Source organism: Octopus bimaculoides, chromosome 16 (genome assembly GCF_001194135.2).
Source record: "Octopus bimaculoides isolate UCB-OBI-ISO-001 chromosome 16, ASM119413v2, whole genome shotgun sequence".
Taxonomy (NCBI): Eukaryota; Metazoa; Mollusca; class Cephalopoda; order Octopoda; family Octopodidae; genus Octopus; species Octopus bimaculoides.
The window spans coordinates 29,841,909-29,858,469 of NC_068996.1; the positions used below are offsets into that span (position 1 = coordinate 29,841,909).

The window sequence follows — 16,561 nt, forward strand, 5'->3', positions numbered from 1 at the left end:
TGAACCAATATTTACATGTGAGAGACACTAGCAGTACCCCCCACCCCACCCAGTACGTGGAGAACTCAGAGACAAAAATTATGCAATAGAATTGATTAAGAACCATTTCTTTAATTATGTTCCAAATATCACATTAATATGTTGATAAATAAAAAAGTTACAGGTGTTTAATGAGACTAGTCTAAATTCATGATTATTTTAGAATTTAATTGAAACTCATGAGGAGTGTATTTTGGTCAGAAATATAGTAACGAAAGGGTTAAACAAGTAAGGAGCATAACTAGGGAGGTAGCAAACCCAATTACTTAGATGATAAGGGACACCAAAACTGTGATGATAAGGGACAAACAAAACTGTGCAATATATGAAATTGAAGATCTATGGTAGTTCTGGTGGATACTGAGTTTATCTTTGCTGTTATGTGCAGAGAAGTACTTTACAACATTAAGGAGATGATTGACATTATTTGCTACATACAATGTAAGTGACAAATGCAAGAAACATTAACTAACAACAATAGCAAATATATTTAATTGCTTCCAGTAATATATCATGCAAACATTAATGAAAAAAGCAAGACTTTTCCTACCAGATATGAAGCAAATGATAAAGAATAATAAAGATGTACAATAGGATGGGAAAAGGAAGCAAATTAACCCTTAAGTCCTGAGAATAAGATAACTCAAGTAAGAAAAACACTTGCTGATTACTTCTCACAAGGTATTTTATGATTCTACCCTTCCTTCTAAGATTTTATGTTATTGGTAAAATTATTTTTATTAATATATTTCTGTTAAAATACACTATCTTTTGCCATTAATTCTAAAATTAATGAAGAATTTAGCAAAATAACCTGGTTAATAAGCTGGTGTTTGAGAATTACCATAAAATTTTGATAGCTTTTAGTTTATTTCACTCAAAATCAGAAAGTTTGTATAATAGAACCAGGTGTTGTCTCAGGTGGGTTGTTATCAATGGTATCTTTTATCTATGTCATAAAATTTCTCATATCTATTACTATAAACAAAAAATTTTGCAATCATTAGTTACCTTTTGTCATGCAAAATCTAATATTAATGACACTTAGACCCACCAATAATATCTATTTGTATGCTATATGATTAATAACAAGTTCTTCGGAAGATAAATATGAAGGTTTTCACACTCAGAATATTGAGAACACACCATTAGCCAAAAGTATTAGAGAAAAGAAAAGAACTGATAAAAATTCTTCAACAGGATGAACCACTGGAGGGAGCACTTACTAAGTAAAATTAATGTACAGATTGTGTTCAATCATACCACCTAATATAGTTTCTGAATATTTATAAGTAAATTTTTAGTTGAGTTTTTTTATTCCATTAAATTTAATTCCATGTTTTTGTTGTCTTAACTTTTACTTGTTTCAGTCATTACACTGTGAAGAATATTAGTCGAACTTCTCAACCCCAGTACTTTTTTTCTTTTGTAAAGTTTGGTACTTTATTCTATTGGGGTTTTTTTTTTGCCAAACTGCTGAGTTACAAGGATGTAAACACAACACTTGTAGTTGGAGACAAACACATACACACACAACAGGCTTCTTTCAGATTCCTTCTACCAAATCTACTCACAAAGCTTTGGTTAGCCTGAGGCTAAAGTAGAAGATACCTGCCCAAGGTACCATGCAGTGGAACTGAACCCAGAATTATGTGGTTGTAATGCATACTTCTTAGCACACACACAGTCATACCTGCACCAATATTGTATGTATTAATATTTTATACTGCTCCCTTCTCTGATTATTTCACTATTGCTTGAGCATGCAGTATATTCTCATAACAAATATTTTCACAATATTTTAAACAGCTCTTATTTAGTAATTCATGCTGAAAATTACATAGATATAAATTCATAAACTGGAAAGTATTTGCAAGTGAAGGTCTTAAAAAATCTTTGGATGCAAGAGGGTAGACAGCTTGTTCAGTCATTTCAGCTCCAGAAGTTGCAAGGGAAATAAAAATTTAATCAGGAATATAAATAGATCTTTAATAAATCAGTAGATAATTAGATACAAAATACTACACTTTCTTTTTAATTGATACAAAGTAGTAATGGATAGAATTAGCAAAGAATTTTAAATACTGTTAGAAAGTTGAAAGAAATTAGAGTAGATATGAAGGATAAAGATCAAAATTTTAACAGAAGGATTAAATAATATAAACTAACCTGAACTGCTAAATTTCTTTGGTGAAGTTCTTTCATGGCTTTTGTAACATCACGTGGTTGATCATCTTCAGAATCATCATCTTTGAGACCATATTTGGAAAAATGCTTAACCTAATATAAGAAAATAAAAACAAAAAGAATTTAACAATATAATCTTCACATACACACACAAAGAAATTTGTCAAAGTTTGCCCTAATGGTAGGCAAGGAAAGAAAAGACATTTAAAAAGATAATCCCACCTCAAAAACCCATGATCCAGTTTCAGGTCGATAATCCAAAAATTGACCACCAAGATTTATTGTAGCGTTTTCAAGGCGTTTTTCATAATTCATAACTTTTAGTCTTTCTGGACTCTGTAATAAAAATGCCATTGCTTCATTCAAGAATTCAAAATTTTAAAGGAGGACAACATTCTTAAGTTTTTAATTCTTTAATATATATATTAATTCTTTAATGTTTGTATAAGAGTGATTATAATAAAATTGAAATAATTTCAGGTAGTGTCCATGTACTCACCGAGATGATTGTTTTGGTTGTTTTATCCAGAGGCCATACACAATCCAAAGTTATTTCAGCTCTTTTATTCAACCCTTGCCCAATCTCAGGTTTCATTATGTCATCAGGATAAACTGTTACTTCTTTTTTTCGGAAATGAACTGAAATGTTTTTGTAAGTTAACTTGAAAAATATTATGTGTAAGTGTGATAACATAGCAGAGATGATAAAACACCAAGCAAAATGACAAGCAACAGTTTTCTCCTACATTTTCTTTTCATTTCTAAGTTTGTCAATCAAAGTTAGTAACTGTAATATACTTAACAAAAATAGGTCAGCTGTATGGTCAAATGTTTCTCATGAGGTTGGGGTGAGTTATAGATGAAAGGGAGACAGACAAATTTTTATCTATATCTATAAAATAGAGGATGTTTGTGTGTGTGTGTGTACATGAATGTTGTTTATGCACATCCACAAATTAGCACGCATGTCGCTCCAATTTTAGGAGGAGATTCGGAATGACCTTATGTGCATTTTGGCCAATTTTTTTCTCTCAGAGGTACCCGCGTATAGCTGTAAAAATCGATAAACTTTTACGAATTTTGAAGTTTGTTGACATGGCGAAGTCAAATCTGTGCGTACGCGCGTGAAGGAGAGAGAGAGACAGACAGACAGAGAGAGAGAGAAAGAAAGAAAGAAAGAAATAGTGTTTCTGACAGATGGGGGTACAGTATTTGCTAAGAGTTTACTTTGCTAGCGTCTAAATAAAAGAACAAAACAAAAGAACGAAAAAGTGGAAAGGGAGGCAGAAAGCGTATTAGGAATGAAAATGTAGTTAAGACAAAGTGTAAAATGTAAAAAGCTTTTTTTTCTTCTTAAATATGAGATATAGTTTAAAATATACGATGTTTTTGAAAGACACTATATTCTATAATGAGATTATATATACTTTCTCACACAACAATTCAAATATATTTATTTTAAATCATTTATTTGTTTTAAATCGTTCATCTTTCTCCCCCTCATATATACTACCTTGGGAGCGAAAGAGTTTTGTTTATATTTCACAACTATGAAACAAAACGTATGTAATAATTTGTCAGTCACCACCACCCAACCCGTTTTTCGGACCACAAAAAGGGTTTTGTAATGTTTCAGATTAACAACCGCACGATTTCCACTAGGGTGTTACGGTTAGGGTTTTAGGGTTAGGGTTAGAGTTTTACGGTTAGGATTAGGGTTAGGGTTAAGGTTAGTATTAGGATTACGATTAGGGTTGGTGTTAGGGTTACGGTTTTAGGGTCAGGGTTAGGGTTAGGGTTCAGGGTTAGGGTTAGAGTTAACCTAGAAGGGACAGGCCCCTTATTTTTTTGTTAAGGCTGTTGGTAAGTTTTCCTAAGTTACTCCAATTCACATCCCCAATGCAAACCTTCAGATCAACCTATGCAGATCTCTAATGCAACTTTCGCTCAAATCTGATGTCCATGTTACTTATTTTGGTTTGAAATAAAGCACTTGATCACTTAATAATCCTAGCTTAATCCCGAGCAGCGCCGGGCTATACTGCTAGTGTTTACTAAAATGAAGAATGTTTTTAAAGTTTTAAACATGGTCAACACCACAGCAAAGAAAGGATTATTTTAATGTAAACTACTGTTTTCTTATTAATGAGAAATGAGTACAAAAATAATAACAAAAAAAGATCTCACTGATGGGGAGGATTATCAGACTAAGAACCAATGGAATAATCAATGGAAATCAGTTCACTGTAAACCCTCATTCGTAATATATGCTTCTTTCTGAGATGTGAAGAACAGGTATTTCAAGAAATTATATTCCACACTGATTGCAAAATATACACTAATGATTTAACTTACCGTTATCATCACAGAAACCCAACATTAACCCTTTCGTTACTGTATTTCTTTCAATTAATTTTAAATATAACAAAGAATTTAATAAAATAATTTAGTTATCATTAAGCTAATGTTAGGAACATAAATTGTGACTAAGGTTTGGTGAAAGATTTTAATTCAGAACTTTTGAAAACAAGACATTTGTACTACAGAGCCAATTTCAGCCAGGTTGGTATCATAAGGGTTAATAAGAAGTTTCATCTATCATATCATATGTCCAATCCAAACAACTATCCTATGCATTTTTCAGCCAAATTTTTGCATATAAATTAATATGGTACATCTACAATAAATATATTCAGTTAGGTCTTCTATTGGAAAAAACAATATGCCTTCAGCTAGCAAACAACTTGAAACCTCATATCTTTTAAAAGACATTTATCAAGTGTGTGTGCATGTGTGTGTACATGCATCACACATGCACATATGCATACAAGGTATGAAAGTTATGCACTACATGACTAATTTAAGTGATTACAGAGAGCAAAACTATCTTCATATGACCAAAAAGTTTCAACTGCAAATGCTTTTATATTACTTCTTGAATTGTAACCCATTTTAACAAAATCATCTTTTTGGGGTCAATAAATTAAGTACCAGTTGCATACTGGGGTTAATCTAATCAACTGGCCCCCTCTCTAAAAATCTGTGGTGGTGGGGAATGCAGTGACTGGTGAAACCTGGGTATATAGAGGGGATGGAGGACAATAGAATAGCAGATACAGTGAGGGCAGGATTGGGAAGCAAGAGATAAGCATAGCGCATGAAAAAGAGAAAATGTGAGGAAGAGATGGAGTTTGGTTTGCTGGGGTGGAAAAGTTTTAATGTTAAATGTGAATGGAACACACAGCATTGCTAAATGGGCAGGTCTTAAGAACTTCATATTGCCAGACATCTCAGTCTATTGTCATCTTCTCCAGTTCTGCGATAAGAGCAAGGTCATCAGCATAAAGTAGTTCCCATGAGTATCCAGTTTTAAATTCCTCTGCTATGACCTGGAGGACTATGGTAAATAAGAGTGGATTGAGAGTTGAGCCCAGGTGAACCCCTACTTGTACACTAAATTCATCACTGTATTCATGGCCGACTCATCCTACTGACAGCACCGCTGTACATGGCTTGTACAGCTCTAACAAGCCACTCATCTACTCCTAATTTCTTTAGAGACCACCAGACAAGAGAACAGGGAACCCTATCGAAAGCTTTCATCAAGGTTGACAAAAGCCAAGTACAAAGATAGCATCTGTGGTACTTTTCGCAGGAACAAACCCAAACTGCATCTCATCTAGTTTAATTCTATTCTTAATCAATTGAGCTATAACTCTCTCTGTAACTTTCATGACCTGGTCCAGCAGTTTGATACCTCTGTAGTTGTTTTTATCTAAGGCATCACCTTTACCTTTTGTAGCAGCTAACTATAATACTATTATACCATCATTGGGGATTACACCTTCCTGAATAACCTGATTAACTGTACCATGACTAGACTGTTACTAGTGACTATATATATATATATGTAATGTCAAACTCATCAACCCATGCCAGCATGGAAGATGAATGTATGATGATCACACACACACAATTATGTAGCTTCCTTTTGGCACAATCATAATCCTGAGCAATCACTGTAATAGTAACAAGAACTACTTACCAATTTCATCAAAATTCATTCCAGCAATATTTGTAGGGCCAGGAAAAAACACACTTCCATACCCTTCTCTTCCAATTGTGAAATCTTCTACGATGCAATCACCATTTTCATCAGTGATATCAGTCAATTCTTGCCAACTAGGCACAGTGTAATAACCAGGTCGCATTAAAACAATATTGGCAGGATGTGGAGGAACATTGGAGTACTGATGCATATATATAAATAAAAAGTGAGTGACATGTTGAAATAACATTTTTAAATAACACAAGCTATGAAGAAATGTGTTTATTATCACTGACAGGAATAGTATACTGATTTTGGTTGTCATAGTTACAATGAGAACTCTAACTTGAATGTCTCAGGGTATAGAAATAATTTCACATATCAGAAAATCAAACAAAAAAGGGTTACTCCATAACAACCAAATAATTTCTTTTTGTCTGAGCAACCAATCTACCTCCCAGAAAGAGATTGTAATTTTCAAAAGCAATATAATTCACTTAATTATTCATAACGTGAAGAGACATTAGCTCCCAATTACTTACGAGGTGTCTCTCCCTGTTCCAGTCTACACAATCATGCACACATTGGTCATTAAGAAACAACACAAACACTATCAGAAAATAAACAGTTTAAAATGTAGGAAACTCTTTAATTTCTATCATATCACATTTTTACAAGCAGCAGCAGTTTATAATCTTAATTATGATAAATTATAAAGCAAACAATTTTTCTTGTAATGCAATATTATCAAAATTATTAAACTAAAATAGTGACCGAATATTTCCAAATGCAGAATACAAATAACATAATTATGAAATAATTATAAAAGATGAAAAGGACTGAGTTAAATATTATACACAAAATATTATACATAGAATCAAACATTACCATTTAGAAGAGTAACTAACTCTGAAACTGGAAAACAACTCATGAAAAGGTATTTTCATAAGCTGGCAACATGTTTTAAATAGAAATTTTAAGGATTTATTAAAAAAAAAAAAAAAAAGGAGAAAATCTAGAACAATAGTAAAATTATTTTTGTAATTTTCAACATTACAAGATAATTAGCTTTTTAGTGAGGGAGATACTTGTCAGTTAAAGAATGAGACAAAATTATTACTCCAAAACCAAAAAACTTCAAGTTATGGAAAGTTTTGCATTTTGCTGAAAATGCCTCAACCAAAATTAAATATATTCAGAATTGTCTTCATATCATTTAATGAATTAATGAAAACAGCTATCAGATATTTTTTTTTAAACATATGCCATCCTGTGCAACATGAACTTGCTTGATAACACATGCATTTGTCATTCCTACACTGCTTGAAACCTTTCAAATCAAATCACCCTTGATTATGTTTATTTTTAAAAAATTCTAAACACTCCAAATTTGGCAAAAAACTTTAATCCCTTCCATTATCATTTATTTACATTCTGTTGGTTGGAAAAATCAATGCACATGTTATTGAATCTTTTGCAAGTGAATTTTAGAATTTTTTGAATTGAAACTTTCATACATACATAAGTGTGCTGTATCTCAATGAAATAATTCAGGTTATCTGTTAATCTCATAATGTAAAAGGAGCAAAAATGTCTGGAAAAGGCTTTTTTTTTTTTGTTATTTTGGGGAGAATTTTATAAGCCCATGTCTGTCATATTAACATCATTTTCTAACATTTTTTTTTTTTTGAAGTTTATCTGTATTTTTAGTTATAATGTAATATATTAACTATCACACAAGCACAATATTTGAAATGTAAATGACTCATTTACAGTTTTAAAAAATTGTTTTCCTTCCTCCCTGATGTGCATGCACATTGGGCTTTTTTAAGTCTGTTTACTAAATTCATTCACAAAGCTTTGGTTGGGCCAAGGCAATAGCAAGAAGCACTTGCCCAATGTGCAATGGAAATGGAACTGAACCTGAGGCCATTTGATTGAGAAGACAAAAGTTCTACCACATTCACATCTGCACATATATACGTACACATAAGTAAACATACATCCATGAATGTTTGTAGGCATAAATACATACATACATACACAAACATTTCCAATTGATAAGAACAATAGAACAAAACACTATAGTTTGTCACAAATTTTCAATAAACAAATATCAATTCTTTGTGACAGCACTCGGTTCAGTTAAGACAGACATTTGAAGCTGCTGGAGATTGTGATCAGTCACTGGTTGGCGAGGGTTGCTGTTGGAAGGCCATAAGTGTGACAACAGAATTTGGTTCCTTGCCATACCTCCAGAAAGAGTCAAAAGTGGTTATCAGAGAATTTCTAAAATTTTACCAACTTCAATTTCTGGACTCCTAATTCTCCCAATTGTAATCTCGTAGACTATTGACTGGGATGCAGTTGAGAAAAACACCAACCATTCAGCCAGCAACACCAAAGCTTAGTTGATGGCCAAGATCAAGACATTCAAAGATCTTCCCAAGGACACAGTGAGTAATGCATGTTCTAGATTCCAGAGCCATCTTGAGGCTATGGTGAAAGCTGAGAGCAGTTTCTTTGAGTAGATAATCTAGTTGATATATTTTGATCAATTTTAAATACTTTTACTTTTGGACGGCATATTGCTTCTTTTTTTCTTTCCTTTTATGCAAATTGGCAGATTTAACACAAATACCCTGTACATACATTGCAAGACAGTATGGCAGAGAAAACCATGAAGGTGTAGGAGAGTAGTGTGCTGGAATGGATGATGGTACACTTGCACTTAGTGATTCTGCAAAGAAAGAGGCATTGAAGTCATCATCATCATCATCATCATTTAACATCTGTATTCCATGTTGGCATAGGATGGACAGTTTAGCTGAAAACTCATAAGCCGGGGAGATGCACCAGGTTCTGATCTGATTCGGGAAGGTTTCTACAGATGGATACCCTTCCTAATGTCAAGAACTCCAAGAGTGTAGTAGGTGTTTTTTTTTACATTCCACTGGCATGGGTGTCATTCACCTGACACTGCCATCAGCCACAACTACAGTCTCACTTGGCTTGACACATCTATACAAGCATGGTATGTCCCCAAAGGTCTCGGTCGCTAGTCACTGCCTCCATGAGGCCCAACACTCAAACGGTTTACATGCCAGTCAGACAGCACTGGCAGCAGCCATGACTACAATTTCACTCAGGTCAACAGGTCTCCACAAGCACAGCACATCACCCAACAATTGAAGAGTGCTCTTAAAGGGCTAGATACACAATGCTGGCATCGGCCACAACTACAATCTCACCTAGCTTGAAAGGTTTTCTCATGCATGGCAAATCACCAAAGGTTTTGGTCACTTGTCATTGCCTCTGTAAGGCCAAACATTCAAAGATTGTGCTTCACCACCTCATCCCATGTCTTCCTGGGTCTATCTCTTCCACAGGTTCCCTCCACCACTAGAGTGAGTGCAACAACTCTTCACACAGCTGTCCTGTAAATAAGCATCACATGATCATACCAGTGCAGTCTTCTCTCTTGCACACCATATCTGATGCCTCTTATGCCCAACTTTTCTCTCAGGATGCTTACACTCTGTTGTGCTTGCATACCAACATTACACATCCAGTGAAGCATACTAGCTTCATTTCTTACAACCTACCCATGTCCTCAGCAGTCACAGCCCATGTTTCACTGTCGTGTAGCATGGCTGTCACTCTGAGCAAGAAACCCTTTGTTACCAGCAGAGGTTGGAGCTCTCTGAATTTTGCCCAGCCTATTCTTATTCTAGCAGCTACACTCTCAGAGCATCCACCTTAGCTACTGATTTGGTCACCTAGGTAACGGAAGCTATTGACTACTTCTAGTTTTCTCCCCTGGAATGTGATGGAATCTATTTTTTGTCACTTTTTAATGTTAATTGTACCTGTGTACCTTCCATACACAAAAACTTTGCTTGTTAACATTCCTCTGATATTGCTGCACCTCATATATGCTCATAGCTTACACTAGGTACATCTTGTGGAGATTCTACCTATGCCTTTTCTACAAATCAGGCAGGACCATCTACCTGAAGGCATGTGTGATTTGTCTGCTTTCCTATTTACTAAGACTTTGGTTTTTACTAGGTTAATGCTAAGGCCCTTCAATTCTAGGCCTTGCTTCTCTAGTTCTGGTAGTGATTCAGCTATAAGAACAAGGTCATCAGCTTAAGGGAGCTCCCAGGGGCAGCTTGTCTTGAATTCCTCTGTTATTACCTGGAGGACTATGATGAACAAGAGGGTGCTGAGGACTGATCCTTGGCAAACCCCTACTTGTACCTTAAATTCTTTACTCATTGCCAACCCTCATCTTACTCTCAGCATCCATGTACATGGCTTGTACAGCTCTCACCAACCACTCGTCTATCCCTAGTTTTCATATTGATCAAAGGCTTTCTCCATGTCAACAAAAGCAATGTACAGAAGTTTATCATAGGCTAGGTATTTCTCCTGTAGCTACCTTACCAGAAATATAGCATTAGTGGTGCTTCTCCCTGGCACAAAACCAAACTGCATCTCATCTAAACTACCTCCCTAATTAGCTGGGCTATGACCCTCTCTGTAACTTTCATGAAGTGCCAGTGTGAAAGGTTCTAAATATAGAAAATGCAAGAGAAAAAGAAAGTCTTCCTATAGAGGGATCAGCTATCCAAGTTTATAGTAGCATGATAAAACAGTTAAGAATGTGAAAACAAAGAAAGCTGCTAGCCCATCAGGAATCACCAGAGATACTTAAAATATCTATCTGGCCAAATGGATTATGCCTAGTCACCCATATTGTTAATCATGTTATTGAGGAAGGTATCTTACCCAACGATTGGTGTAACAGCATTATAGTCAACTGTTACAAAAGTAAAAGTGATGTCTTCAACAGAAGTAATTACAGAAGTATAAAATTAATGGACCAGGTAAGTTACAAAAAGGATCATCGCTCAACTAATTAGGAAGAGAGTTAGGATAGATGAGATGCAGTGCCAGGAAGAAGCACAACCAATGCCATCTTCCTTGTAAGGCAACAGCAGAAGCATTTCGTAAAAAATCATCCTCTGTATTTGACATTTGTCAACACGGAGAAAGCCTTTGATAGGATGCAGAAGCTAAATCAGCAATGAGTATATCAAAAAACTTAGTGCACAGGTAGGAGTTCAAAGATTAGTTTCCAGGCCTCTCCTGTTTATCACAGTTCTTCAGGTCATATCAAAGGGATGACTAGTTGCCCTTGAGAGTTCCTTGAGTTAATTTAGCCAAGAAAAATGTACTTATAAGCAGGAAAGCAGACAAATTACTAATCCTTTCAGGGCACTGGCCCTGCTCAATATATAGAAAAAGGGTAGGTAGAAATTCCATAAGGTATACCTAGTGCAGGCTATGAATGCATAAGAAGTGAGCAGTATTAAAGGTAAGTTAACAGAGAAAGTAGTCATTGTGTGGCAGATGTGCAGTCCAAAAATGTCTAGGAAGTAAGTTTTCACAACTGTCCAGAGAGATGCTTAGAAGTAGCAGACAGTTTCCATTACTTAAGTGAGCAAATTCGCAGTGAAGGAGGCTGCTCTGAAAGCATAGCTGCTAGAATAAGAACTGGTTGGGAATAGTTCAGAGAGCTATTATCTTTGTTGGTAACAAAGGGCTTCTCCCTCAGAGTGAAAGGCAGATTGTATGATGCCTGTGGACAGACAGCTATGCTATATATAGCAGCTAAATATGGGTTGTGACTGTAGAAGACATGCAAAGCCTTGAAAGAAATGAAGCCAGTATGCTCCACTGGATGTGCAATGTCACTGAACTTGTATAACAAAGTGTAACTGCCAGGTAAGTGTAGTTTGAAATTAGTGGGCCTCAAAGCTGAAAGCGAAGATTGAGGGGGGGGGGGGCTTTCTCTATAAGAATACTGCTCACAAAATCAGTGTTATGAAGTAAAGAAAAAGAGGGTATTGCAGACTCATATGCAAATTGGGAGGTAAGATGTGTGTGTGTGTGCGTGTGTGTGCGTGCGCATGTGCACACACACAATGTGCTTATATTATGTTGATGCATACATACACACTCATCCATATGGTCAATTTTCTAGATATTTTAGTTAAAATTATTTTTGTCACTAAGATTTAGATTTCTTTTTTGTTGTATGTAATCATCATATCCAAACTGCTTATTTATTTATTTATTTTTTTTTTTTTTGGTAAACTTATTCCAATATTCATTACTTGTTTACATTTCACTACTAAAGGTTAAATTGAAAAATGTATTATCTTCTTGAAGTTAATTGCTAAAATTAAAGCATTGGGAAGTGCATTTATATGAGAAATGTTTATTAGTGAAGACTTATAAAATCTGCTTTGAGTTCACAAGCAGAGATAAATAATAGGTCCTAAGGAATTAAATTTGAAATGCAATACATGGCTGATGCAGAAGGAGATAGTAAAACAATTCTAATTCACTTACCTCATATTCTGTTTCATTATTGTTAAAATTATCCTGAGTGCTGTTTTGGTTAGAATCAACCGACTCATTCTCCTTTTCACTTCACAGATTTTTAAAAAATAGTTTAAAATTGTATTATTACTTTTTAAATTGATAAAATTTTGAATCATTAACAATTTTTTTGAGATGACATCTTTAAACAAATTTCTGGTGAGAGACTATCAATTTGAAAATGTCACCAATAGTTTATGATTATAAAGAGGTCAACAAAAATTACATATTGCTTTCATTTATTAATTAATACTTATTTCATATAATACAAACTAATAATGCTAGTTCATCCACAAATGTAATTTTAATAATAAATAGAAACAGAGACAGTATTACTACCAAAAGGCAATCATTATGTCCAACTTAACATGTTTTGTTAAAACAACTGAATTATTTACATAGAGAGGACCTTTCATGACTCATGGTGCATACAAGCACATGTATTTATATCAATGAAAGACAAGAATCATCTGCCACAGCCACCGAAACTGCCAGATCATGTGATTTCAACCTGTTTTATGCATCATGAGTCCATATGAAAGGCCCTCTCTAAGTAAATAATACAGTATACAGTGTTTTTAAAATATAAAATCCATGTTAAATAGGACATAAAAATTCCTTTTAGTATTAATACAGCTTCTGTAGCTATTAATTATTTTTGATAAGCCTGCTGGTTATTTGTGACATCAGTGCCTGAAAAAACATTGGTATTTTATAGTGAGATTCAGTTGTTATGTTGCTACTGGACGTCTGCCACTGACAATCCGAAACAGGGCAAAATCACATGATCTGGCAGTTCTGGCAGCTGTAGCAGACAATTCTTGTCTGTCAATGATACAAATAAGAGTGCTTTTATGCACTATATGAGAAGTAACACAATATTTTAATAAAATATCTACATTAAGTTGGACATGAAGATTGCCTTTTGTAATTTTAAGATGTTTTGAATACCCAATAAAATATATTTTCTCATTAAGTTAGTGAATAAGTTAGGCTATGTTGCTGCAAAATTAGGAAGAAAAAAGTTTGCCATCTCACACATGCAAGAAAAATGTTTGCTGTCAACGAACCTTGAAATTTTCATTTCATACATGTACCTTTCCAATAAAACTTTATTTTATAGGTTCCTATAAATTTTGCTTACTTGGAATTTTCTAACATCAACAAACCCCAAAAATGTTTTGCAATTGCTATGAGTAACTTTTGGCATATATTTTAGTTTTAAAAGTTAATGCACACCCACCCTTCTTGCATGTTTATAAAGTGCTGGGAATATTTAGCACACATAATTCTTCCAAGCATCAGGAATTCAGCAATAAATTTAAATTGACTTATCTTTGAGAGAGAGAGAGAGAGAGAGAGAGAGAGAGAGAGAGAGAGAGAGAGAGAGAGAGAGAGAGAGAGAGAGAGAGAGAGAGAGAGAGAGAGATAAACTTACTTCAGTTCAGTACAAGAACTAATCTGCGTGCCATCAGATGTATTGTTTTCTTCATCCTTGCCATTAGAGTTTCTGAAGATAGGGAAAACAGAACAAAGGTAATTATAATTTTTATAGACCATCTTTGAAATTCTTTTCATATCTGTTTTGGTTTTAAATTGGTACATATAAACTGACTAGATAAAGTTATCTATTGTAAATGATGCTACTTTTTTTTTTTCCGGGCAACATAATCTTAGAAAAATAAATTAACAGAAACGCAAATTTGATTCAGTAATTTCATTTTCAAATGAACTTTTAAAGAAAGATCAATTAAAAGAGAATCCACTTACATTATCACTTTTTCACTGGAATTGAAAGACACAGTGTTACTGGAAAGCCAACTGAAAATAAGCATAAAAGAATTAAACAATTAGATGGAGGAAGAGATGAAGAGAAACATGCATAGCAGATTGTTTGTTTGTTGAGATATAGAGAGAGAATTTGAATGCAAGAAAACAAGTGTGCTATGCATACACAATTACTCACCTGTTTGTCTTTGTATTACTGTTAAAACTTGTCTTTGCTGAAGTAGATAAATTTTTGACAACAAGTTTTTTAATATTTCGTTTTAATGAAAAATCTTCTCCATTGAACCCAAATTCATCTTCTTCATCCAAACCATCAAATATTTGCATCTTTTTGAAATAGAAAAATATCAATCAATACTGTATAGGTACAATTTCAAAATGAAGGTAAGATTTAATATATTTTCAGAAAAGTTTAATAATACAAATACTTATAAAAACAAATACTATAAGCAAGTATTTGCAAAAATATCATCATTTAACAGCCATTTTCATGGTGGCATGGGTTAGACAGTTTGACTGGAGTTTGTAAGCCAGAGAGTTGTACCAGGCTCCAGTCCCATTTAGGCTAGGAATCTACAGCTGGAGACCCTTCCTAACACCAACCACTCCAAGTGTGTAGTGGGTGCCTTTTACATATCACCATCATGGGCACCTTTTACGTGTCACTGGCACTGTGCACAACTGTCACCAGTATTGTCCACACAAAAATTAAAAGAATTTTTTATACTTACCTTTTTCTTTGAAATCAAGGGTAATAGCGATTTTGGTTTAGCTCTGGCCAGTGGACGAGTTCCTACTTTATAGTGACTAGACAATACAGCTTTCTGTGCAGTTGGATTAGTAGGCTTAAGAACATCTTCGGTTTTGATTTTACTCTGAAATATGAAATTTCAACATAAAAACAAAAAGCATGTGTAGCATGAAACAAATTTCCATCAAATTTGACAATTGAAGATATCTTAGCTACCACATAACTATATGAAGTAAGGTGCATAATTTCCCAGAGAATAACAACTGGAATATAATTTTTAGTGTAAAGCTTAAGGGTAACATAGATACAATATTTATTCTAAAATCTAATACATGGCCCAACCAATATAAATCCTCATCCCAATGATTTATCTACTGCAAAAAAAAATTATCATCAACTCTAATTCCCCCTTGCAACTAAATACCACATTTCTTTAAACTAGCCTCCCATTTCATTTCTCAGAAGTCTAAGTTTTCATTACTTCATATTCTAAACACTTCCAAAATTTCTAATTTCAAACTGCCATTTTAGCTACAATGATTTACTGCAACTATTTACTTAATATTAACTAGACTGAGGGAGGCTGAGGAATTTCATTAACTACTTACGTCATTCAAATTCATGAATAAAGTTGAATCTCCATAAGGGTTATGAGTTAAAAGCTTTAAATGTTGCTGCAAATTTCCTTGTTCTGATGTTGATCCAGAAAGGGACAAAGCATGGCTGAGAAAAAAAATTGAACATAAAATTTGTAATTAAATACACACACACTCACACAATAATGTATAGACTTACAATGGCTATACCAGCTATGTATAGCAGGTATAAAATAACAAGCTAAACACAGAATAGAACTCAATTTTATATATATCTATTTTATATATTATTACCACCACCAAGGAAGGAGGTTATGTTTGCATTGGCGTTGATTTGTCTGTCTGTGTGCAAAATAACTCAAATAGTTGTGAATGGTATTTGATAAAACTTGCAGGAAAAGTTGGTAATGAGACAAGGAACAGATGATGACATTTTGGTAGTGATCCGGTAATTTTTATGGATTCTTGAAGGATTTTTCATTTGTTATATTTACTTTACATGAAGTATGTTATCTTCTTTGATTATATCCCTCGAAAACAGTTTTCACGTAACCTATGGTGGCGTTGCTGTTTAAAGACAGTGTTCATGATGACGATCGTCAAGATAAGTATGGGAGGAGGATAAAATAGTATTGGTGGTTATAATGGTGACAGGAGCGATGTGATGTGTGATGGTGAGGTGATGGTGGTAACAGTGGT

General features: G+C 34.1%; 1 protein-coding gene across 4 annotated transcripts in view; it reads right to left on the reverse strand.

Moving 5' to 3' along the window:
• The window catches only part of LOC106867789 (nuclear pore complex protein Nup98-Nup96), a 114,383-nt gene that overhangs the window by 29,900 nt on the left and 67,922 nt on the right, over positions 1-16,561 (reverse strand). For all 4 annotated transcript variants that reach the window (XM_052973670.1, XM_052973671.1, XM_052973668.1 and 1 more), the window contains 10 exons: positions 15,875-15,989; positions 15,247-15,390; positions 14,694-14,842; positions 14,498-14,548; positions 14,166-14,237; positions 12,698-12,776; positions 6,272-6,476; positions 2,726-2,865; positions 2,449-2,562; positions 2,209-2,319 (listed from right to left, as the gene is read on the reverse strand). In XM_052973670.1, the coding sequence (XP_052829630.1) occupies positions 2,209-2,319; positions 2,449-2,562; positions 2,726-2,865; positions 6,272-6,476; positions 12,698-12,776; positions 14,166-14,237; positions 14,498-14,548; positions 14,694-14,842; positions 15,247-15,390; positions 15,875-15,989 (1,180 nt within the window). The remainder of the gene's footprint in view (positions 1-2,208; positions 2,320-2,448; positions 2,563-2,725; positions 2,866-6,271; positions 6,477-12,697; positions 12,777-14,165; positions 14,238-14,497; positions 14,549-14,693; positions 14,843-15,246; positions 15,391-15,874; positions 15,990-16,561) is intronic.